General features: G+C 41.0%; 1 protein-coding gene across 2 annotated transcripts in view; it reads left to right on the top strand.

Moving 5' to 3' along the window:
* appl2 (adaptor protein, phosphotyrosine interaction, PH domain and leucine zipper containing 2) overlaps nucleotides 1-25,733 on the top strand; it is a 151,704-nt gene that overhangs the window by 47,091 nt on the left and 78,880 nt on the right. The window contains exons 4-6 of one of the 2 annotated variants that reach the window (XM_043713267.1): nucleotides 2,116-2,187; nucleotides 11,996-12,083; nucleotides 17,529-17,570. In XM_043713267.1, the coding sequence (XP_043569202.1) occupies nucleotides 2,116-2,187; nucleotides 11,996-12,083; nucleotides 17,529-17,570 (202 nt within the window). The remainder of the gene's footprint in view (nucleotides 1-2,115; nucleotides 2,188-11,995; nucleotides 12,084-17,528; nucleotides 17,571-25,733) is intronic. The other variant, XM_043713268.1, reaches the window with a different exon arrangement.

Below are 25,733 nucleotides of genomic sequence, written 5' to 3'. Positions count from 1 at the left end.
AGGGCCTGTTTCCATACTGTAATGTAATCTAATTATAGGAAGGATGTGGAAGCTTTGGAAAGGGTTCAGAGGAGATTTACTAGGATGTTGTCTGGTATGGAAGAAAGACCTTACGAGGAAGGGCTGAGGGAACTGAGGCTGCTTTAAGTGGAGAGAAGATTGAGAGGGGGCTTAACCAAGACGTATAAGATAATCAGAGGGTTAGATAGGGTGGACAGTGAGAGCCTTTTTCCTTGGATGGTGAAGAATAACATGAGGAGACATAGCTTTAAATTAAGGGGTGATAGATTTAGGGCAGATGTTAGGGGTAGTTTCTTCACTCAGTTGTTGGGGCGTGAGACATCCTGCCTGCAACAGTGGTTGATTCGCCAACATTAAGGGCATTTAAATGCCATTGGACATACATCTGGATAATAATGGAACGGTTTAGGTTAGATGGCATCAGATTATTTTCACAGGTCGGCGCAACATGAGGGCCTGTACTGTGCTGTAACATTCTATGTTCTGTGTTCCTGTGAGCTCCATAGTGTCCTGGTTTTCATTGAGTACTCTCTTGTTACTTCTTCCAAAGAACATCACCTTGCATTAGTCAGAGTTAAAGTGCATCTGCCTCTAAACTGCCCACCTGACCAATGCATCTATATCATCCTATAACCTAAGACATTGTTCCTCACTTAACACCAAACCCCACTGCCCAAATATTCCCATCTGTTATTTATATTTATAAAATCACAAACAACAGGAGACCTACCGCTGACTCCTCTGGTTTGCCATTGGACATTAGCCTCCAGTCACAAACAGCCTCTGACAGAAGAATGACAGATAACTGATTTAACCATTGATGTATGTCAGACTTTAAGTTCATGCAGTCTTGAGGAATGTAGCCTTGAAAAGGATTATATTTCTGAAAATTGAGATATCATTTCCTTATTGTTCACTTAACCCAAATTCTCTGTAAACATGCAGGATCGCGCAGAATCTCATTTTCAGACTTCAGGATCCAAATCAAGCTTACAGCTTACATTCAAAGCAATTTTTGCATTAAAATCATTTCAATTTTGTTTAAAAGTTCTAAATGCATTTTAAATGTGTTTATTTCAAAGTTTGTCATTAATCGATTTAAAATTGCTCGATAATACATATTAAAATATTTGTTTTCAAATGCAAAACTCTCTTCAATCTACAAGAGACCATAAGTTCCAGAGAAATCAGTTTAAACAAATTAATTTTGTTCCATGTCCTAATTCCTTTTCCCAAACAAACTCAACTTGTTTCACTTTGTAAAATTTGAATGTTACAGAGCCCGACAACAGATAGTTTGATTAATAGAGTGTGCTGAATTAGTGGGTCAATAGAAAGGCCTCAGTGGACCTCAGTAGCAGTTGACTAGAGAGAAGAATGTCCGTGAACATGTCTGTGAAGTGGTTCTTGAACCTGTTGGTGAGAGTGTTCAAGCTTCTCCAACTTCTGCCTGACGGAAGAAGTTGAAAGAGAGTATTACCCAGGGTGGGAGGGATGTTTGATGATATTGGCAGCCTTTCTATGGCACTGAGAAGTGTAAATAGAGTCCATAGATGGGCTGTTAGCTTCTGTGATGGTCTGGGCTGTGTTCACAACCCTCTACAGTTTCTTGTGGTCCTGAGCAGAGCACTTGTCATATCAAGCTGCTATGCACCCGGATAGAATGTTTTCTGTAGTGCATCTGTAAAAGTTGAGGATCTTTATGGACATGTTGAATTCCCTGAGCTGCTTGAGGAAGAAGTGGCATTGTTGTGCCTTCTTGACCTTGACAGCCACATATAACTAAGCAGAATGTACAGGTAAAGAAAGAGATAATGCTGAAGTAGACTGCTGACAAGATAGTGTTTCCTATCCAGTTCGTACCATAAGAGTACCAAGTGAAGAACAGTTCCTTATATCTCTTCCTGTTTATGCACAAAAATTAGTTATGGAGACAAACATATGTATTAGTATGGGATAGATAGTTGGACAAAATATTGGAAAACACATCTGGAACTGGGCTCAAGCTATCGATGCTTTTGGTGAAGGAGAAAGAAATCTGAAAATTATCTAAATAGCTGTATGTCTAAATCTGAAATCTTTGTTACTTTTTAGAATTTCGCTTTGAGCAAAGGGGACGATGAAGTGATTTCTACTCTCCAACGGTTTGCCAGGGTTGTAAATGAGGTAATATATTGTAAATTACATAACCTGTCAAATACAGTAATGAAATGGATTGAATATTAGACCTAACCACTCAAGAGAAAAGTTCAAATTTGCCATAATGAGGTGTGAAATTAGTTGAAATTTAATTTGGTAATGGAAGTATGATTAATAATTCTACTGTTTAGCAAGTGATCAATGGGGAAGGGAGCTTACCATCCATATGTGGCTAGCATTTATCTTGAATCCTGCTTAGATTGAATAGCTGCCCACTGGAGTGATCTAACAAGTCATTAATTTTAGAAATGGGTAAGAATTGCAGCATTGAGAGCCAATATACAATCATTTTAGGTTTATGTGTATTTTGGGTAAAACATAGAACAGGCCCTGGGGCAGGAACAGGCCCTTTGGCTTACCATGTCTGTACTGACCATGATGCCATTCTAAACTAATACCATCTGTCTACATATGGTCTATATCCCTCTATTCGCCTGTTCATGTGTCTGTCTAAATGCCTCTTAAACTTTACTATGGAATCTGCTTCTATCACCTTCCCTGGCAGCACATTCCAGGCACCTCCCACTCTCTGTATAAATTCACATGTTTCGCACATCTTCTTTAAACTTTCTCCCTCTTTAAACCTATGGTCCCTAGCATTTGGCATTTCCATTCTGGGGGAAAAAGACTCCTATTATCCACCTTATCCATGCCTGTCAAAGCTTAATATACTTCTAGCAGGTCACCCCTCAATCTCCAATACACTCACATAAGGTGACGTGTTCCAGAGTAAGTAATTTAGCAACTTTACTTTTCAGTTGTTCATCTGTCAGGAATATATAACATGTCACATCAAGAATTGGGATTTTGCAAAAATATTTACAAACTGAATTATATTTTAGAATTAAATGACTTATTTCATATTGAGTTCATGCCTGCAACTTAGTTGTTGATTTCACTGATTTGAGTTTTGGTTCTTGTTAAGTTTTCGTATGACTATTATTCATGATTAAACATCAACCTGTTCTAGCATGTCAGTGTGTTTCATGCTGTTCTCAGAAACATCAAGATCCTTCTCAGTAGTGAATACTGAAGTAAAGGATTCATTAAGGACCCCCCCTACTTCCCTCGACTCCAGGCGCAAGTTCCTTCCACTATCCCTGATTGGCCCTACCCTCACTCTGGCCATCCTACCCACTAAAGCTTTTCATGCTCCTAGCTCTCCTAAGTCCATTCTTCAGTTCCTTCCTGGCTACCCTGTAACCCTCTAGAGCCCTGTCTCATCCTTGCTTCCTCAACCTGAAGTAAGCTTCCTTCTGCCTCTTGACTAGATGTTTCACATCCCTAGTCACCCAAGGTTCTTTCAATCCACCATCTCTTCTGTCCCTCAGTGCGACATTATCAGCAGTTGCTTCCAAAGTAACCTCCACGTTTCTGTTGTGCATTTCCCTGACAACATCTATCCCCAGTTTAGGCACTCCCGTTCCTGCCTAATAGCATTGTAATTCCCCTTCTCAAATTAATTACTTTCTCATACTGTTTGCCCCTATCCCCTTCCATGAGTATAGTAAAGGTCATGGAGTTCTGATCACTGTCACTGAAATGCTCTCCCACCGAAAGATCTGATACCTGCTATGGTTCGTTGCCAAGCACCAAGTCCAACATGGCCTCTCTTTAATTGGCCTATCTACATATTGCATCAGGAACCCTTCCTGGAGGCACCTAACAAAAACTGCTCCATCCAAACTATTTGAACTAAGTAGGTTCCATCAATATTAGGGAAGTTAAAGTCATCCATGACAACAACCCTGTTACTTATACACATTTCCAAAATCTGCCTTCCAATCTGCTCCTCCGTGTCTCTGTTGCTTTCGGGGGTCTGTAGCAAATTCCCAATAAAGTGATTGCTCCTTTCCTGTTTCTGACTTCCACCCAAACTGATTCTATAGACAAACCCTCATCAACGATCTCCCTTTCTGCAGCTGTGATAGTATCCCTGATTAGCAATGCCACTCCTCCATCTCTTTTACCACCCCAGTATTCCTTTTGAAACATCTAAACCCTGGAACATCCTACAACCATTCCTGCCCCTGTGATATCCAAGTCTCCATAATGGCCACAACATCATAGTTTCAAGTTCTGATCAATGCTCGTCACCCTTATTCCTGGTACTTCTTGCATTAAAATAGACACACTTCAACCCATCATACTGACTGAACCTTTGCCCTATCAAGTGCCTATCCCTCTTCACAGACTCTCTGCAAGCTGTATCTGGCTGTTCACCACCTCCTACATCATTGGACGGCACGGTGGCACAGTGGTTAGCACTGCTGCCTCACAGCGCCAGAGACCCGGGTTCAATTCCCGCCTTAGGCGACTCTCTGTGTGGAGTTTACACATTCTCCCCATATCTGCGTGGGTTTCCGCCGGGTGCTCCGGTTTCCTCCCACACAGGTTAGGTGAATTGGCCATGATAAATTGCCCGTAGTGTTAGGTGAAGGGGTAAATTTAGGGGAATGGGTCTGGGTGGGTTGCGCTTCGGCGGGTCGGTGTGGACTTGTTTGGCCGAAGTGCCTGTTTCCACACTGTAAGTAAGTAATCTAATCTAATCTAATCCGGGACAAAGGTTCCTACTCCCCTTCCAATCTAGTTTAAATCCTCCCAAAAAGCTCTAGCAAACCACCTGTCCAGAATATAGGTGCCCCTCCAGTTCTGGTGCAACCAGTCCTTCTTGTACATGTCTCACCTTGCCCAGAAGGTATCCCACTGATCCATGTATCTGAAGCCCTCCCTCCTACACCAGCCCTGCAGCTGCGTGTTCATCTGCACTTGCTCTCTATTCCTAGCCTCACTAGTACGTGGCACCGGTAGCAATCCTAAGATTATTACTTTGCTCATGCTGTCTTCTAGCTTCCAGCCTATCTCCTTATATTCTGTTTTCAGGTCCTCTTCCCTTTCCCTACCTCTGTTATTGGTACCAATGTGTACCATGACTCCAGGGTGCTTTCCCTCCACCTTAAGAATCTTGTAGAAGTGATTTGAGACATCCCTGACCCTGGTACCTGGGAGGCAACACACCATTAGATTAGATTACAGTGTAGAAACAGGCCCTTCGGCCCAACAAGTCCACACCGACCCGTCGAAGCGAAACCCACCCATACCCCTACATTTACCCTTTACCTAACACTACGGGCAATTTAGTATGGCCAATTCACCTGACCCTGCACATCTTTGTGATGTGGGAGGAAACCGGAGCACCCGGAGGAAACCCACGCAGACACGGGGAGAACGTGCAAATTCCACACAGTCAGTCGCCTGAGGCGGGAATTGAACCCGGGTCTCTGGCGCTGTGAGGCAGCAGTGCTAACCACTGTGCCACCGTGCCGCCCACTGCCACCGTGCCGCCCACCATCTGGGTGTCTTGCTCGTGACCACAGAATCTCCTATTCTCCCCCCTTCTCTTCTGAGCTACAGAGCCAGGCTCAGTGCCAAAAACCTGGCCGCTGTGGCTTTCCCCTGGTAGGTTGGCCCCTCCAACAGTATCCAAAACGGTTTACTTATTATTGAAGGGAACGGTCACGGTGGGTCCCTGCACTGTCTACCTATTCCCTTTCTCTCTCCTGATGGTCACCCAGCTACCTTTGTCCTGTAACTTAGGTGTGACTACCCCCCTATAACTCCTCTCTATCACCCCTTCCGCCTACCAAATGATTCGAAGATCATCCAGCTCTTAGTTGTCATGATCCTAATCCCATTTTACGGCATTTGGCCCATGTCCCTCTAAACCCTTCCTATTCATGTATCCATCCAGATGCTTTTTAAATGATCTAGTTATACCCACCTCCTCCTCCACCTCTGATAGCTTGTTCCATACACGCACAACCCTCTGTAGGAAAACGTTGCCCCTCAGGTCTTTTTTAAATCCTTCCTCATTCACTTTAGACCTATGCCCTCTAGCTTTGGACTCCCTTACTCTGGGGAAAAGACATTGGCTAATCACCCTAGCCACGCCTTTCATAATTTTATAAACCTCTGAGGTCTCTCCTCAGCCTCCAACGCTGCAGGGGAAGAATGTCCCAGCCTATTCAACCTCCCCCTATAGCTCAATCTCTACAATATCCTTGTAGATCTTTTCTGAATCCTTTCACGTTTAATAACATCTTTCCTATAGCTGGGAGAACAGAATTGCATGTAATACTCTAAAAGTAACCTTACCAACATGCTGCACAGCCACACCCAGCTCCTAAACTCGAAATCAAGCATGCCAAATGCTGCCTTCAAACTGTCGACCTGTGACTCTACTTTCAAGGAAGTATGCACCTGTGCTCCAAGATGTCTCTATTTGGCAACACTCCTGAGGGCCTTACCATTATGTGTATAAGTCCTGTCGTCATTTGCCTTTCCAAAATGCAACAACTCACATTTATTGAAATTAAACTCTACTTGCCTCTCCTTGGCCCATCTGATTAAGGTTGTACTGTGAGATAACCTGCCTCACTGTCTGCTACACTGCCAATTTTGGTGTCATCTGCAAACTTACTGAGTATTTTATTATATTGACATTAAATTTCCCACATTCATAATTATTCTGCAATTGTAAGAAACTGAAAATATTAAAATGTTCCAACGTAAGGGATATAATTTTGCAAAAGTAATGACAAAGAGAATCTGAAATAGCTTGATAGAAGTATATAAATTTATGAAGAATTCAGTATGATATATTTATTTTTCTTCATTCAGTGGTACTCTGACTGGCAAGGCAAGCATTTATTTTTCATCCCTAATTATCCTTTGAGAAGGATCTTGTTTCCTGGACACAAGTGAGTGACCTGATAGGCCATTCCTGAGAACAATTAAGAGTCAGCTGTATTGTCATGAATCTGGAGTCACAAATTAGCATGACAGACTTACTTCTTGAAAGCACTAAATGAGGTTTTATAACAGTGTAATTATTACAATATTCACCATTACCAATTTTTAAATTCAAATTTATTCAAATATTTAAATTAATTATGTTTAACCTATCCAGCTGCCATGTTGGGCTTTGATCCTGAATCATTAGTCCAGTCTTTTGAGTTGAACTACTCTAGCTTCAATTCTGTGGAATGTGAGAGGCTTTTGGGATGCAAAAGTGAAGGATATAAATGTGGAATGACCATTAATTGATCAAACACAAAATTTGGCTTGATGGGCACTCTTTGCATAGCTGGTGGTACACATATGAAACTTGTTGCCAGATGGAAGGATTGAAGTAAACAGCATTGATGTATTTAAGCAATGGCTTGTTTGCATGAAGGAACGTTAATAGAGAAATTTAGGGCAGCACTGAAACAAAGAAAGTTCATAGTTCAGAAGATGGCCGTGTGACATTGTCTGTGCCCATACTCATCCATAGCTCTGTGGGTTAAAGTGCCTCAACTGCCTATCCAATCTTTTTTAATGTGATGGGCGTTTTTTGTCTTCACTGAGTTCCAAATCTCTAGTGGGTGAAAATAATTCTCCTCAGCTGTCTCCTCATTTTTCTACCAATTACTTTTCTGTTGTCTGATTATTTATCCCTCTGCGAAGAGAAATAGGTTCTTTCTATTCACGTTCTATAGGCTCCAAATAATCTGCAAAATCTCGCTTCAGCCTCCTCTGCTTCAAAGAAATGGACCCAGTCAATCTAATATTTCCTCTTAACTAATATTACCATTCCCAGTACATCACTTGTAAATCACTTCTGTAATGTCTCTAGTTTGATCACATGTAAAATGACAAGAATTGTATGCAGTACTCTAATTGTTGCTTATCTATATAGTCTTATACAGTTCTAGCATAGCTTTTTTTGCTCTTTCTTTCTCTTCTCAGCTAAAGCATAGACTGTCTTTTTAACCAGCTTTTTAACCCGTACTGTTGCCGTTTCTCTACACTTCTCAATGTTTCCAATTTGTTGTGTATTTCTTTGCCTTGTTTCCCCTTCTCATTTCATCCTCCTCATATTGAAATTCATTTACCACTTTTCTGCCCATTGATATCTTCCCATAGCTTTCTACCTGAATATTAAGCAGATGACCAATTCTTGTGTCAGCTCCAATGCCTTAATCAAGTTCTCCATTTTTAAGTCTAGAATAGAATAACAATTTATACACTTGTATTTATGAAAATACAATGAGATATGTGTAAGTCACCAAAATTTGGTGTCATTTTAATTACAGAAATTATAAAAAGAAATAATTGAGACAAAGTACAACAAAGTTCATCTTTTGTTCCCTCCATGGCTTCTGGGTTTCTCGAGTGGCTACAGGATACCACTGCTGAAGTCGCCCTCATGATCGCCAAAGCAAGTCTAATTCTTTAAAGTAAACCAAAAATAGCAAGGAACATTTCATTGAGCTTTGTGGAGCTCTCACTGGGAATGGTCTTCAGTCATGCAAGTGCCCTTTGCAATTGGTGCTGTTTTCTCTGAGGTTCTGAAGAAGTCATATTGGACCTGAAACATTAACTCTGTTTCCCTCTTCACAGATGCTGCCAGACCTGCTGAATTTTTTCAGCACTTTTTGTGTTTGTTTCTGATTTCCAGCATCCGCAGTATTTTGCTTTTGTTACCTTTTGCTTCCTGCGGCTGAGTCTTTTCAGAATGCAATTTGCCATTTGTCCTTAGCTTCTATGGACTTTTATGTTTCTGATCAGTGAGAAAATTCTTCCTAAAATTCATGTAAATTAAGTTAAATAAGCTCCATATTGCAGTTGTTTTGCTTCTTTTGGCAACTTAAGACACATTTTATCATGACATGGTGATTTGCCTTGTTTCAAAGATGGGGAGAAAGTGAGGTCTGCAGATGCTGGAGATCAGAGCTGAAAATGTGTTGCTGGAAAAGCGCAGCAGGTCAGGCAGCATCCAGGGAACAGGAGAAGGGCTTATGCCCGAAATGTCGATTCTCCTGTTCCCTGGATGCTGCCTGACCTGCGCTTTTCCAGCAACACATTTTCAGCTTGTTTCAAAGATGCTCAACCGCTTTGTTATTTTCTGTGTCTCCCATCCAATGTTTCACATAGCTGCTTTGTAACAGTGTTTGCACCATCCGTCTCTTGTGAAGACAAACACTAAGTATATTTGAGGAATATCTTCTCCTCTGTGCACAGTTACTGTTGTTCTGTAATATTTCTTCAGTTATTCTTTCACAGTTAATGTATTTTAAAAACGTTTTTGTGTTTTTCTTGTTTTCTTTTGCCTATGTGCAGGTATGAAGCAAAAAAAACTTTACTAACGCACTTATTGCTCACAAGCTCCTATTAAGCTCTATTTCCCGAACCAGTACAGTGGCAATTGGATGTACTTAGTTTACTGTGGTTGAACACAGACTTAGTGATGGTTATAATGAAAAAGGCCTCAATTTTGGTATCCTGTAATTTATTTGATCAATCTTAATGTTTAATCTTTACTGTTGATGCTGTATGTAATGTATCAAAAGCAGTTTGAAGTTCTGTAAAAAGAAAGCTAGTAAATTTTATCCAATAACCATTGGTATATTTATTATAATATTAATCTATTTTACCTAGTGATGTTTCCTGCTCCAGGGGAGCAAATGTTCACATCATTTTTTTTTTAGATTACATTACAGTGTGGAAACAGGCCCTTCGGCCCAACAAGTCCACACCGACCCGCCGAAGCGCAACCCACCCATACCCTTACATTTACCCCTTACCTAACACTATGGGCAATTTAGCATGGCCAATTCACCTGACCTGCACATCTTTGGATTGTGGGAGGAAATCGGAGCACCCGGAGGAAACCCACGCAGACACGGGGAGAACGTGCAGACTCAACAGTTAGTCGCCTGAGGTGGGAATTGAACCCGGGTCTCAGGCGCTGTGAGGCAGCAGTGCTAACCACTGTGCCACCGTGCCGCCCAACTGTGGTTGCCCAACTAGAAAGTCAGCCCAGATAAGATGATCTGACATGGTTGCAATCATGTACATTTATTTGGTGCAGACAGAATGTAAAACTTCCCTCCCTCAAGTTTTCAATCAAAATCGAATCTAAATGACTCGGACATGAAAAAAACCAACAGGAAAAACAGGATTGAAAGGAAAGTTCACTGAATCAGGGAATGACAAAGCACAGGAGCCATTCAGTTTATCATAGCTATACTGGCTCTTTAAAAGAATTTAAAAAGAATTAGACTCTGCTCTTATCCTGTAGCCATATAAATTTTTCCCTTCTAGTATTCATCCAGTTGTCTTTTGACAGTTGTGATAGCATCTGCTTCTATCACTATTTCAATCATTGCATTCTAGATCAGAACAATTTGATGTGCAGAAAAATGTTTCGTCCTTTCAATTCTGCCAAACACTAGCACTTTGCGTACTCTGGTCACAGACCATCTGACACTTGAAATAGTTTCTCCATATTTGCTTGATCAAAAATTAGTTTTTTGATTTTATTGCTCATTGATACTGTCACAGTCTGCGCAGAGTAAGCATAGGGTAAGGTCAAGGCAAGTAAAGCCAAAGAATCCCAACACTCAGACACTCCGCTTCAACTATATGTTCAGTGTTTTAATGTGTTTGGCTATACTGTGTATTTGATAGATTATTCTAAATGTTATTGCATTTTTACAAATTTTCTTTCCATTATCTATCATTTTCCTATTATCATTTTCCTAATATAAATTTGTTTCCTTTGATCATTCTGTTAACTTTACCTTGAATTTGTATTTGTTTATCTTGGAAGTGGTATCCTGTGTTTCTTAGCTTGATAATATTCCATGTTCTTAACTTGTAAGAAATTACTTGCATTTTCTTATAAAAATTCCCTATACAATAACATTTATAACTGTACCAAACCATGGCCTATGATGGTGTTTGTCTAAGGAATTTTTGAATGACTTCCAATTTGATATGAGAGAGAGGGATAGAAGACTTTCTGGATTGTCCCGCTTATTTCCCATAAGTCCCACCCATGTTTTGTCCCTCGTTTTCAGGATCATATTTAAACACAGCCCAGGAGTCTGCTTCTACCATTTTGTTCTGACCATTGTGTTGTGCACTGTGCTCACCAACCACGACAAGGAGTGGCACAGTACATGGCGATGCTGTGACTCCATCATTAGGGTTACACCCCTTGCTACTTAAAATGTCCACACCTCTACATCCCTCTTCCTTCTTGCCCCTGCAGCTCCACCACTCCACTACTATGTCTCCCGGCATCATCTCAGTCCCCCAAATCTGCCACACCACCCTAACCACACAGTACTCGCCTACCACGCACATCCCCCACATACAATCGTCCAGCACCCCTTTGTACCCACACACCCCACAAACATACCTTCCTGCATTCACACACCCCACTCCTTGCCTTTTGCACCTTTCTCTCTGCCCAGTTAACCCCACATCTCATCCTCATTCCAGGCCCCCATGCCCTCAGTGAAGTGATGATAACAAGAGCCTTGGAATTATCACAATTTCCTTCTGCCAGTTTCTCTGCTGTCTCGTATTGAAGTAGCTTGCTATTTCAATGCCAATGAACAGTTTAGATGACACTTACCTTCCAATCGCCATTCAAGTGAAGTCTATGAATTCCATATTTCCTCATTTTCTCAATTGACCTGCATTTGAAATGTGCAACATTTGAAACGCAGGGTATCAGTGACTCGCCCTCAATTCCTCAATCCACTGACCTTTCTGAATTTCCTGAGTCCTGAATGGAAGGTAAATGTAGTAGAGAATAAAATAGGAAGATTACCATGGTGTAAATCCTTGTTTTACAAACTGTATAAATTCTGTATTATTCATGTAATTTTACTTATTGAATTTCAGTATATGTAACTAATAAAATCACTTTTTTTCATAGCTAAATTCTCTTCATACAGAACTAGCTAAACAGGTCGCTGACACAATGATCTTCCCAATGATACAATTCAGGGAAAGGGATCTCACAGGTAATGTTGACCAATGCTATTTACTGGACTGTTGGATTCACCTTGGGGAATGCATAACATTTAATACCTTTAAATTCTTAACTTAACCTGTATTTGACATTTGAACAGTGCTTGTAAAGAGCTCCATTTACCTGTCAAATTATTGTCATTTCAACACCAGTTGATTCATCACTTGTGCAACTTATCATGCCATTCTAGAAAATAAACATTTAACATGACTCTTCCCTTTGTTGACTTCAATCTCAATTAATATCTTCTCCATTTGTATCCTTGGCACGCATGGTGGTTGCCTGTTGATCTGTTACATTTATTGCTGGTTTTCTGGTTAGTTATTGCAGAGATCCTCAGCGTAATAAAAATCTGTGGGTTATGTTCTCTGGATGCAGAAGTATCTTGTTCCTTTGTAATCTACTGATGTAATTGTGTGAATGTACTGGGAAAGCTATGTTTCCTAAGAGTGCAATTTTGTTAATAATAGTTAAATTTAGCAGCGTAATCATAATTATCCAGTATGGATGTTTCAAAGCCTTCCGAGCCAACTAGTGAATAAGCCACTTGGAAAGTTTGTTAATTTAGTTGTAGTGTTTCTGATGAAGGCTTCAGGGCAGTTATGGGGCTGAACTGTGAAACCTCTCTTGATATTATTGCACAGATAATCTAATTAATTTTTACTTCACAGTCATCACCAATTCAAGTAGTAATCACATTTGTGGGGGGATATGGCGACTCTATGGTTAGCACTGCTGCCTTGCAGCATGAGGGACCCAGGTTTGATTCCATCCTTGGGTGACTGTGGAGTTTGCACATTCTCCCCATGTCTGTGTGGGTTTCCTCCGGGTGCTCCAGTTTCCAGCCACAGTCCAAAGATGTGCAGGTTAGGTGCTTTGGCCATGGTAAATGCAAGGTTACGGAAATAGAGTAAGGGTGGATTCTCTTTGGAGGTGCAGTATAGACTCGATGGACTCAATGGCTTCTTTCCACACTGTAGGGATTCTATGATTCTGTGAGTATTAAAAACATGTTCAGCCTCACAAATCAAGTGCCATTCCTTAAATAGAATGCTGTTAACTCTGTAGCAATTGTAAAAGCAAAACCTTTGACTTCTATTTGCTAATTGAGTCTGATACTTTGAATGCAGTCTTTTAAATGGAAGCTGGTTACTTCAAATTACTGTGTAATTCAAAAATGGTTCAGTTATTATTGCGTTGCCTAATTTGAATTACTGTACAATTAAACTTTGTTTCTGTGTAAAGAAGGGAAGGTTTGAAATAATGGGCATAGTTGATATAGTACCCTGTTTTATTCCACTAAGGTTTGTCATGTATTAATTATTTATTCTGTCAACATGTTCAAACTCCTGTACAGTACTGAGTAAGAGTTTAGGTGTTTTTACCTCTGCAATACGAAACAACCTGGTGTAAAAAAAGGATAAATGTACAGCTGGGATGTTATGTATTAAATAGCATGAATGATTTGAACTTTGGATCCAGGAATGCATTTCTAAAATTACAGATAAGACCAAACTGCTGGATAGTCAATATTTGCCACAAATTACAGGAGGATATTAATACATTTGCAGAATGTGCAAATAATTGCCAAATGAAGTTTAATGCAGATAATTGAGAGGTATTTTGTTTTGGTATGAAAAACAGGGAGTTCACTAATTCGAAGGTCCAAATCTATGTGGAATAGAGAATCAAAGGGATATTGGAGAACAAATATATCAATTACTAAAAGTTGTAGCACAATTTAACAAGGCTATAAGAAAGCAAGCCTTTGTGGGCGGCACGGTGGCACAGTGGTTAGCACTGCTGCCTCACAGCGCCAGAGACCCGGGTTCAATTCCCGCCTCAGGCGACTGACTGTGTGGAGTTTGCACGTTCTCCCCGTGTCTGCGTGGGTTTCCTCCGGGTGCTCCGGTTTCCTCCCACAGTCACAAAGATGTGCAGGGTCAGGTGAATTGGCCATGCTAAATTGCCCGTAGTGTTAGATAAGGGGTAAATGTAGGGGTATGGGTGGGTTTCGCTTCGGCGGGTCGGTGTGGACTTGTTGGGCCGAAGGGCCTGTTTCCACACTGTAATCTAATCTAATCTAATCTAATCAATAAGCCTTGTTTCTAGAGGAATAGAATTGGAAAGTAAGGCAGTTATGTTAAATCTGTATTGAACCTTGATTAAATCACAGTAGGACAGCCATAACTTAGAGCAGTATTTGAAGATGTATTAGAGGCCCCAGAGAGAGTGCAGAGAAGACATCCATTAATGATACCAGGAATATGAGAGTAGACATGTCAAGGAAGTATGAACAGGCTTGTTTCCTTTTTTTTTGAAAGAAATGGAATGTTAGTAGACCATCAATAAATCCAATAGAGAATTCAGAAGTAAGTTTGTTCTCCAAAGAATGATGAGAACCTGGAAGTTGTTATTAGAGGAAGGGGTTGAAACCAATAATGTCAATGTATCCAAGAGAAAATTAGACAAGGACAAGTGATTTTACCAGATTTAGACAAGGAAAGATGGTAGTAAGGAGGCTAGAGTGGAATAAGGTGGATTAGTTGGGCTGAGTGACCTGTTTCTGTGCCACACATCCTAAGTATTTGTTCGTTTCCATTTGATCCCAAAGCCCCTCCATACTTTAAAAAAGCGCCCCATTTTAGCAAACTTTGCCTTCTAATTGGATTATTATATTGGTCTCTCAACTCTCTGTATGTACACAAAGTGTGATCTAACATAAATGTCTGAAGACAGACTGTATCTGATATGCTCAGTAAGATATAGTCAGCAGCTCACTCTTCTCTAGCTGTGGGATACTTGGAAACTCATCCATATGTGATCTTATGTGGTGTCGAAGACTAATGAAATAAATGTACTTGACAGAAAACTTACCCATGTCGCTAATCTAGTTTAAGAAGACTATGCCTCAGTTCAGTGCTACACCATGGACAGATCATTAATGCTTTCCACCAAAATTCCAATAGCTTATATTTCTGGCCTTAGATGAACAAAATGAATTGTTTCATTGGGACATTTTAAAATGATTTAATCTCAGCTGTTTTATGGGTGTGTAAAATGAAACTTTGATGTTAGAAGAGGTTACGGTGCTCAATATAGCATGTGAACAATTGATATACAGAATTGACATATGTAGATCATTAAAGCATCCTGGGTTAGTGATACTAAACTTCTTTCAGAGCAATTATCAATTAATGTTTGATCGGCATTTCACAACAACTGGATGAAAGTGGAACAAAGTTAAAATGTTTATTTCAGACGAAGTTTTCATTATCAGAAAAAGAAACTTCAAAGTTTACTCATTACAATCTTTACTCATTAAAAAGGATTAAACACGAAATTGACTGTTCCTTGTTTTATTTTATATTTCCCCTCCCTTTAACTGTACAGTTGCAGTTAATTATAGAGTCATACAGAACAGATACAGGCCCTTTGGCCCAATTCATCCATGCTGTCCAGGTTTCCTAAACTAAACTAGTCTTATTTGTCTGTATTTGGCCTATCTTCCTTTAAACCTTTTACTGTCCATTACCTGTTCAAATGTATTTTAAATGTTGTAAATGTACCCACCTCTACCACTTCCTCTGGCAGCTCATTCTATGTACACACTACTTTCTGTGTGAAAAGGTTACCCTTCAGATCCCTTTTAAGTCCTTCCCCACTCATCTTAAACCTATGCTTTCTAGTTTTGGGCTGCCTTACCCTGGGGAATACGACCTTGTTATTCACCTCATCTATGCCCCTCATGATTTTATAAACCTCTATAAGGTCAATCCTCAGTCCCCTATGTTCCAAGGAAGAAAGTCCTAGCCAATCCGTCTTTATGACTCAAATCTTCCAATCTCAGTAAGATCCTTCTAAATCTTATTTGCATTCTTTCCATTTTAATCTTGTAGGCTTGCCAGAACTGTATGCAGTATTCCAAATGTGGCCTTGCCAATGTCTTGTCCAACTGTACATGAATCCCAACGCTTAAACTCAGTGCTCTGAATGATGAAGACAGGCATGGCCAAACGTCTTTTCATCAGCCTGTCTACCTGTGAGAACTAGTTTCAAGGAACTATGTGCTTGCATCCCAGGTCTCTCTGTTCAGCAGCACTCCCCAGGGCCCTACCATTAATTGTGAGAGTTCTGCCCTGTTTTTTTTTAGATTAGATTAGATTCCCTACAGTGTGGTTTGCCTTACCAAAACCACAACACCTCGCATCTATCTGCTGTTACTTGGCCCACTGGCCCAGTTGATCAAGATCCCATTGTCCTTGTAGATAACTTTCTGTCCACTCTCCACTATACCATTAATTTTGGTGGTATCTGCAAACTTACTAACCATGTCTCCAATATTCTCATCCAATTCGTTTATATAGATCATGAACAACAGTGGACACAGCATTGATTCTTGGGGAACATTGCTGGTCACAGGCCTCCAAACTGAACAACAACCCTCTACCACCACCTTCTGTCTCCTACCATAAACAATTTTGCATCTGTCCCTGGATTTCATATGATCTAACCTTACTAACCAGTCTACGATGCAGAATTGTGGCAGACCTTGGTAATGTCATTAATTTTGTTACAATTCCCGTTGACACCGTGAACAATGGGAAGAACTGAGGGACAGGGATTCACATTTTAAGGATTGTACTGCAAACTAACTAACAATAACAATCACAAAATACATTGCATTTTTAAAAAAATTGTACACTGTGAATATATCTCACTAATCCCTTTCATAATGTATTTAGTTTTGGTCAATATATAGCATTACAGAACTATCCGACAGTCACTCTTTACCATATCAGGTTGAAATTCTAATGTCCTTGGACGAACAATCCATTCCCTGGTTGAGTTTTCTGAAGGACCAGAAACATATAGCTTTGTGACCCCATTCCTTAAATCTTAAGCATCTCATTCTCTTAACTTTTCAATGGAATCCAAACTCTCTAGTCAGCCTAAAGCAGTCCATTTGGTTCCCCAGAGCAGTAGTTTTTTAGTCTTTGTCTCAAACAGCAGCAGTTCCTTTTCTGTGAAATACTGTGAAGAAGTGTTTATAAAGCTGTCTGACACTTCAGTTGGTTTTTGTTCAAGATTCTCTCCTGTGACACTGGATTACACAGGCATGTTTCCAACCAGAGAGACTGACCCAGAATTCTCTGGATTGCTTTTAGTTAAAGGTATATTTCAAAATGTAACCATCATGTAATGTACAGCAGTAATATTAATTTGTTCAAAGCTATTTTATTCGTACTAACTCGTATATAAGGGAAATATTTTATTGATTGTATGAGATCAGTCAAAAACTGGTTAATGCATCATAGCATTTCTGTCAGCAAAGGGCTTAACGTTACTTTATTGTTTATTAGCTGTTTCTGACCAAATTTATTTTTGTTAGTTTTAAGTTTCTTATACTGAACATTGCTTTTTTTATCGTTTGCAGAAGTAAGCACTTTAAAAGATTTGTTTCTTCTTGCTAGTAATGGTATGTATATTTTTCATTTCTAGTTTTATTAATTTTTAGTTGTTTATATATTCTGTTGTGGTTTCAGTTTGAAAATGAGACTCTCACTTACATGCATGTACACAGGTTGCACCATTTAACCTGCCAAGCTTTAGTGACTTATTATTGTACCATTCCTCGTGCAAAATCCTATTATGTGGAATCCTGCACAGCCACTAGGAAGCAGAGATTTTCATTTAGGGTCTAATTCACACTCTATTCATAACTGATAATGAAAGAGTGATTGCCATTTGAAGTGCCCATGTGTATGACCAGGATGGGCAGATTTCATGAATGCAACATATTGCAGATACTGGAAAGCTGAAATAAAAATAGGAATTGCTGGAGAAGTTATGTCAGTCTTGCAGCAATTCTCTGCTGAATTTCTGTATCGCTTCCAATTTTTATTTCTTGTTGATGTCATGTTCTATGATATTGTCTGTACAATAACTCCAGAGGTTTTTAATGTGCCTTTTTATCTGTCAATTCAGTTCCTACAAGTCCAAAGTTCAGAATATAAATTTATATTTTTTTTATTGTTTTAAGATATCAAGGAAAAAGATTATTATACTGGTCAAGTTAACGGAGTGTGGAATAATGTAGGTTGAGCTTTGTGCATTATCTGTCCTTTCTCTGATGTTAAATACTATCCTGGCATGGGGCCAATGTTCCTTTGAATTATTTTACCTGCTACGTAGACCTCCGTGATCTGAGATGCAGCAGCTTCTGAAACTCAAAATCAATGTCTGGAACAGAGCAGCTTGCTGATTGGCATGCACAGAACCTACATACCCATAGTCATACAGTCATAGAGATGTACAGCATGGAAACAGACCCTTCTGTCCAATCTGTCCATGCCGACCAGATATCCCAACCTAATCTAGTCCCACCTGCCAGCACCCGGCCCATATCCCTCCAAACCCTTCCTATTCATATACCCATCCAAATGCCTCTTAAATGCTGCCATTGTACCAGCCTCCACCACATCCTCTGGCAGCTCATTCCATACACGTACCACCCTCTGCGTGAAAAAGTTGCCCCTTAGGTCTTTTATATCTTTCCCCTCTCACCCTAAACCTATGCCCTCTAGTTCTGGGCTCCCCGACCCCAAGGAAAAGACTTTGTCTATTTATCCTATCCATGCCCCTCATAATTTTGTAAACCTCAGCCTCCGACGCTCCAGGGAAAACAGCCCCAGCCTTTTCAGCCTCGCCCTGTAGCTCAGATCATAGAATATTGAACATTACAGCACAGTACAGGCCCTTCGGCCCTCGATGTTGCGCCACCCTGTCATACTAATCTGAAGCCCATCCCACCTACACTATTCCATGTACGTCCATTTGCCTGTCCAATGACGACTTAAATGCACTTAAACTTGGTGAATCTACTACCGATGCAGGCAAAGCATTCCATACCCTCACTACTCTGAGTAAAGAAACTACCTCTGACTTATACCTATCTCCCCTCACTTTAAAAGTTGTGTCCCCTCGTGTTTGCCATGGCGGCACATCTTGGAGGGAATGTTGAGTAAGGAATCGTTTCCATTCTGAGCAAGCTCGTTAATGAAAAAGCACATATTCTCACTGGTGATTATTATTTGATGCAATTTCAGGATTTTGTGTATAGTCGAGGCTTGATGGTCATTATTCTGACATGGATGTGAGTTGTGCACAGCCCATCGCGATCGATTCCAAAGGAATTGCCAAGGAAATTGAGTATTCCTGTTTGTCTAGAAACCTCTGCAAGTCTCCATTGGAATTAGAGACTGCGCAAAATGTTGATGAAGCCATATACTTGCTCAGGATGAGTTAGACTATGAACTATGTAGTCTTGAGTAACTATTTAACAGACCTTATCCTTATCTCACATACCAATTGCACACCATCCTTTATACCCAGCTCCAATCCTGACCCAACACTGTCCCCTCCAAAAGCCCTGAACCCAGCCCTCCTCCTTCCTGCCACCTGTTGGACCTGAGCTAACAATATCCCCTCCCCTCAGAAGAATTGGAGATGATCCCCCAACTCCCCTGGAAGCATTCCCGACCTTACCCAAACAGAATCATCTATTGCTGGGCCCAATCTGGAAGGCCCGACGATACAAAATTTCCCTCCACTGGGCCGAACCTAATTTCTCTCATGCGCTCCTAAAGATGCATTGTTTGCCTTCCATGCTTACACCCTATTAACTTGGTAGCCTATCCACTTGGCACATTATCCCTGGCACACAACTGATCTGGCATCCTTCTTTGGCACTCTACCCTGTAATCATCAGGCATCCTATTCCCTAGCCATCTGGTATCTAACCCTCCCAGCACCCTAACATCACACCATTATATATTTACAGTTTGACAGTGGTTGTCAAGACCTTGACATTTCACAGTATGGGAGCTGACAGCTGTGAAAATGGGGTTAGTTTGCCATCCTGCGACAGTTCCGCACTATCAAAGAACTGTTGGAATGCAAGTACAGTTCCACATTTTTGAGGTTGCCTTGAGTGGAATCTCGTCTGAGAAATGTGGAGCTCCCTTGCATTTAAAAGAAAAAAAGCAAGAGTGGCAATCTGTGTGAGAGTGCTTCTCCCTGTAAAATTCCAGCCCAAGACTTTCTCTTCTGCCACTGGGATCGGTGTCGGGAGAAGTGGACTGGGAAGTGTGGTTGCTAAAGCAGGAGTCTGTGGTGAAAGGAGAAGTGTGTTTGGGAAGGGTTGAGCTCATAGAGCTGAAAGAGTTTAGACATAGAAAGGGTGTGAATCTATAGATCAATTTGAAGCTGGATAATTCCAAAACTGAGACTTAAGTGAACAGGAACTATGTAAATCTATGAGTAGAGAATAGTGAATAATATTTTCGTTCACAGCCGCTTTTGTTTATTGTGAAATGTAGGACAATTGTAAAATCTTTAATCCACACGAAGTAGTCATTTCATCAGTGTAAGTTGGAGGATCCTATCATACTTGTTAGTGACAGCAATCCAGCATATTTGGACCGTATAAATATAAAAATACATAATTTGCATAAAAATTGCTGCCCATATGTAAAACCTATGCAGGTCATCAGGTTTTTATTGCCTATTTCAGTATAACCTAGACACAGTCCTTTGCATCAGAAATCCTTCTGCAGTTTGGTATTATCATCAAGTAGATTAAAACATTAACTTTGTAAATCTTTGAACATACGAAAGAATTCTGACACAAGTTAAGTCTTTAGTTTGGGTCTAATTTGTTAAATATATCTCATTGTGCCTGATTTGAATGAATTTAAAAATAACAATACTAAGAGTTAGAAATTTGCATCATTTGTGCATGCTTTTCAAGTGTAGAAGGCAGTTAGTCTTATAGCTAAATTCTTTAAACATCTTGAATACAGATATTATGGGCCTAATACCTGTGGAAAATTGCTTTAGTAAAGTTGCTCCCTGATGTACAGAGGAGATGTTTAGTTGACGGACTCAGAATTCTTGCACTATGTCAGTCTACTGTCTTAGTTCTGTTTCAAATCCACTTTTTAATTCTAAGCCACAAACGTCAAGTAAGTCTTCAGATAACTCTGTTCTCTCCAGAAAGGTCTGAATGTTAAAGATAACTAGCTTAATTCCGAATGAAAAAAAGTAAAAATGAAATATTTTGTTTGTTTAGTTTCAACAAAATTCAGTGTACCTGATGTTGATTACAAGTTTATTACAATCCCTGTAAAGATGAACACACTTCATTTTAAAACAGAATCCCCACAAAGCTAATAGAAAGGACCCAAACAGACAGGATTTCACTTTTAAAACATTTACAGTAACAAAACAACAAAATAAACTTGTCACATAGTTAAAAGCACAAGTAATCTTCCTACATAAATCTAGATTTACAGGCAATCTCTTTCTCATTTAGTATCTGCTGTACATTGCTTCCACTCAATTCTTTTGGTACACTGACCAGCAGCAATATTCTCTGGATATGGTTAACACAGACAAGGTGCCCATCTATGAAGCCATCTTACTTGGGACATGATAGCCCTTTTGACACAGAATCCACAGAAATTAATTCTGATTTGATTTATTATTGTCACATAGTCATAGAGCCATACAGATGTACAGCACGGAAACAGACCCTTCAGTCCAACTCGTCCATGCAGGCCAGATATCCCAACCAAATCTAGTTCCACCTGCCAGCACCTGGCCCATATCCCTCCAAACCCTTCCTTTTTATGTACCCATCCTTTTAAATGTTGCAATCATACCACTTCCTCTGGCAGCTCATTCCATACACGTACTACCCTCTGCGTGAAACAGTTGGCCCTGAGGTCTCTCTTACATTTTTCCCCTCTCACCCTAAACCTATGCCTTCTAATTCTGGACTCCCCCACTCCAGGGAAAAGGCTTTGTCTATTTATCCTGTCCATGCCCCTCATGATTTTATAGACCTCTGTAAGGTCACCCCTGAGCCTCAGAAACTCCGTGGAAAACAGCCTCAGCCTATTCAACCTCTCCCGATAGCTCAAATCCTCCAACCCTGGCAACATCCTTGTAAATATTTTCTGAACCCTTTCAAGTTTCACAACATCTTTCCGATAGGAAGGAGACCAGAATTGCATGCAATATTCCAAAAGTGGCCTAACTAATGTCCTGTACAGCCGCAACATGACCTCCCAACTCCTGTACTCTGACCAATAAAGGAAAGCATACCAAACACCGCCTTCACTATCCTATCTACCAGCGACTCCACTTTCAAGGAGCTATGAACCTGCATTCCAAGGTCTCTTTGTTCAACAACATTCCCCGAGGACTTTACCATTAAGTGTATAAGTCCTGCTAAGATTTGCTTTCCCAAATTGCTGCACCTCACATTTTTCTAGATTAAACTCCAGGGTACCACTATCCTGGGGGGGGGGGGGAAATTCGCTAAGGCTGTTGGGGTAGGTTTAAACTAATCCAGCAGGGGGATGGGAACCAAAATTGTAGTTCGAGTATAGAAAAAGTTGAGTGAAGGGAGGTCCGAAATCAAGTTTCAGGGACGTAAGATGGCACCACAAGCAAGAAGTTGGTTTGAAGTGTGTCTACTTCACTGCCAGGAGCATCCGGAATAAGGTGGGTGAACTTGGGTTGGTACCTGGGACTTCAGTGTTGTGGCCATTTTGGAGATATGGATAGAGCAGGGACAGGATTGGTTGTTGCAGGTTCCAAGATTTAGATGTTTCAGTAAGAACAGAGAAGATGGTAAAAGAGGGGGAGGTGTGGCATTGTTGGTCAAGGACAGTATTACAGTTGCAGAAAGGATGTCTGGGGACTTGTCAACTGAGGTAGTATGGGCTGAGGTTAGAAACAGGAAAGGAGAGGTCACCCTATTGGGAGTTTTCTATAGGTCTCCGAATAGTTCCAGAGATGTAGAGTAAAGGATAGCAAAGATGATTCTCGATAGGAATGAGAGAGACAGGGTAGTTGTCATGGGGGACTTCAACTTTCCAAATATTGACTGGGAACTCGATAGTACGAGTACTATAGATGGGTCAGTTTTTGTCCAGTGTGTGCAGGAGGGCTTCCTGACACAGTCTGTAGACAGGTCAACTAGCCACATTAGATTTGGTACTGGGTATTGAGCCTGGCCAGGTGTTAGACTTGGAAGTAGGTGAGCACTTTGGTGAATGCGATCACAATTCTGTTATGTTTACTTTAGTGATAGAAAGGGATAGGTGTATACCATCGGGCAAGAGTTACAGCTGGGGGAAAGGCAATTACAATGCGATTAGGCAAGATTTAGGAAGCATAAGATGGGAAGGAAACTGCAGGGGATGGGCACATTAGAAATGTGGAGCTTATTCAAGGAAAAGCTCCTGAGTGTCCTAGATAAGTATGTACCTGTCAGGCAGGGAGGAAGCTGTAGAGCGCGGGAGCCGTGGCTTACAAAGGAAGTGGAATCCCTGGTCAAGAGGAAGAAGAAGGCTTATGTTAGGATGAGATGTGAAGGCTCAGGGTGCTTGAGGGTTACAAGGTAGCCAGGAAAGACTTGAAGAGAGAGCTCAGAAGAGCCAGGAGGAGACATGAGAAGTTGTTGGCGGATAGAATCAGGGTAAACCCTAAGGCTTTCTATAGGTATTTAAGGAATAAAAGAATGATGAGAGTAAGATTAGGGCCAATCAAGGATAGTAGTGGTAAGTTGTGTGTGGAGTCAGAGGAAATAGGGGAAGCACTAAATGAATATTTTTTGACAGTATTCACTCTAGAAAATGACAATGTTGTCGAGGAGAATACTGAGATACAGGTTCCTAGACTAGGTGGGATTGAGGTTCACAAGGAAGAGGTATTAGAAATCCTGCAGAGTGTGAAAATAGATAAGTCTATTTTCACACTCCGCAGTCTAATAGATAAGGCTGGTTGGGATTTATCCTAGGATTCTCTGGGAAGCCAGGGAGGAGATTGCCGAGCCTTTGGCATTGATCTTTAAATCGTCATTGTCTACAGGAATAGAGCCAGAAGAAGGGAAGTAGAGACAACCCTAGTAATTACAGACCAATGAGCCTTACTTCAGTTGTTGGTAAGGTGTTTGAAAAGGTTATAAGAGAGAGGATTTAGAATCATCTAGAAAAGAATAATTTAAGTAGGGATAGTCAGCATGGTTTTGTGAAGGGTAGGTTGTGCCTCACAAACCTTGTTGAGTACTTTGAGAAGGTGACCAAACAGGTAGATGAGAGTAAACCGTTTGATGTGGTGTATATGGATTTCAGCAAGGCTTTCAATAAGGTTCCCTACAGTAGGCTATTGTACAAAAATGCGGAGGAATGGGATTGTGGGTGATATAGCAGTTTGGATAAGTAATTGGCTTGCTGAAAGAAGACAGAGGGTGGTGGTTGATGGGAAATGTTCATCCTGGAGTCCAGTTACTAGTGGTGTACCGCAAGGGTCGGTGTTGGGTCCACTGCTGTTCATCATTTTTATAAATGACCTGGATGAGGGCATAGAAGGGTGGATTAGTAAATTTGCAAACGACACTAAGGTTGGTGGTGGTGTGGATAGTGACGAAGGATGTTGTAGGTTCCAGAGACACAGATAAGCTGCAGAGCTGGGCTGAGAGGTGGCAAATGGAGTTTAATGTGGACAAGTGTGAGGTGATTCACTTTGATCGGAGTAACCGAAATGCAAAGTACTGGGCTAATGGTAAGATTCTTGGTAGCGTAGATGAGCAGAGAGATCTCTGTGTCCAGGTACACAGATCCTTGAAAGTTGCCACCCAGGTTGACAGGAAGGCATACAGTGTTTTAGCTTTTATTAATAGAGGGATCGGGTTCTGGAACCATGAGGCTATGCTACAGCTGTACAAAACTCCGGTGTGGCCACACTTGGAGTATTGTGTACAGTTCTGGTCACTGCATTATAAGAAGGATGTGGAAGCTTTGGAAAGGGTGCAGAGGAGATTTACTAGGGTGTTGCCTGATATGGAGGGAAGATCTTATGAGGAAAGGCTGAGGGACTTGACGCTGTTTTCGTTGGAGCGAAGAAGGTTGAGAGGTGACTTAATAGAGACATATAAGATAATCGGAGGGTTAGATAGGGTGGACAGAGAGAGCCTTTTTCCAAGTATGGTGACGGCGAACACGAGGGGAACATAGCTTTAAATTGAGGGGTGATAGATATAGGACAGATGTCAGAGGGTAGTTTCTTTACTCAGAGAGTAGTAAGGGTATGGATGCTTTGCCTGCAACGGTGGTAGATTCGCCAACTTTAAGTACATTTAAGTCGTCATTGGACAAGCATATGGATGTACATGGAATAGTGTAGGTAAAAACAATGACTGCAGATGCTGGAAACCAGATTTCTGGATTAGTGGTGCTGGAAGAGCACAGCAGTTCAGGCAGCATCCGAGGAGCTTCAAAATCGACGTTTCGGGCAAAAGCCTTTCATCAGGAATAAAGGCAGCGAGCCTGAAGCGTGGAGAGATAAGCTAGAGGAGGGTGGGGGTGGGGAGAGAATAGCACAGAGCACAACAGGCCAGTGGGGGAGGAGATGAAGGCGATAGGTCAGGGAGGAGAGGGTGGAGTGGATAGGTGGAAAAGGAGCTAGGCAGGTCGGACAAGTCCGGACAAGACAAGGGACAGTGCTGAGCTGGAGGTTTGAAACTAGGATGAGGTGGGGGAAGGGGAAATGAGGAAGCTGTTGAAGTCCA

Source organism: Chiloscyllium plagiosum, chromosome 23 (assembly GCF_004010195.1).
Source record: "Chiloscyllium plagiosum isolate BGI_BamShark_2017 chromosome 23, ASM401019v2, whole genome shotgun sequence".
NCBI lineage: Eukaryota > Metazoa > Chordata > Chondrichthyes > Orectolobiformes > Hemiscylliidae > Chiloscyllium > Chiloscyllium plagiosum.
This window is presented reverse-complemented; position numbering and strand designations above follow the sequence as displayed.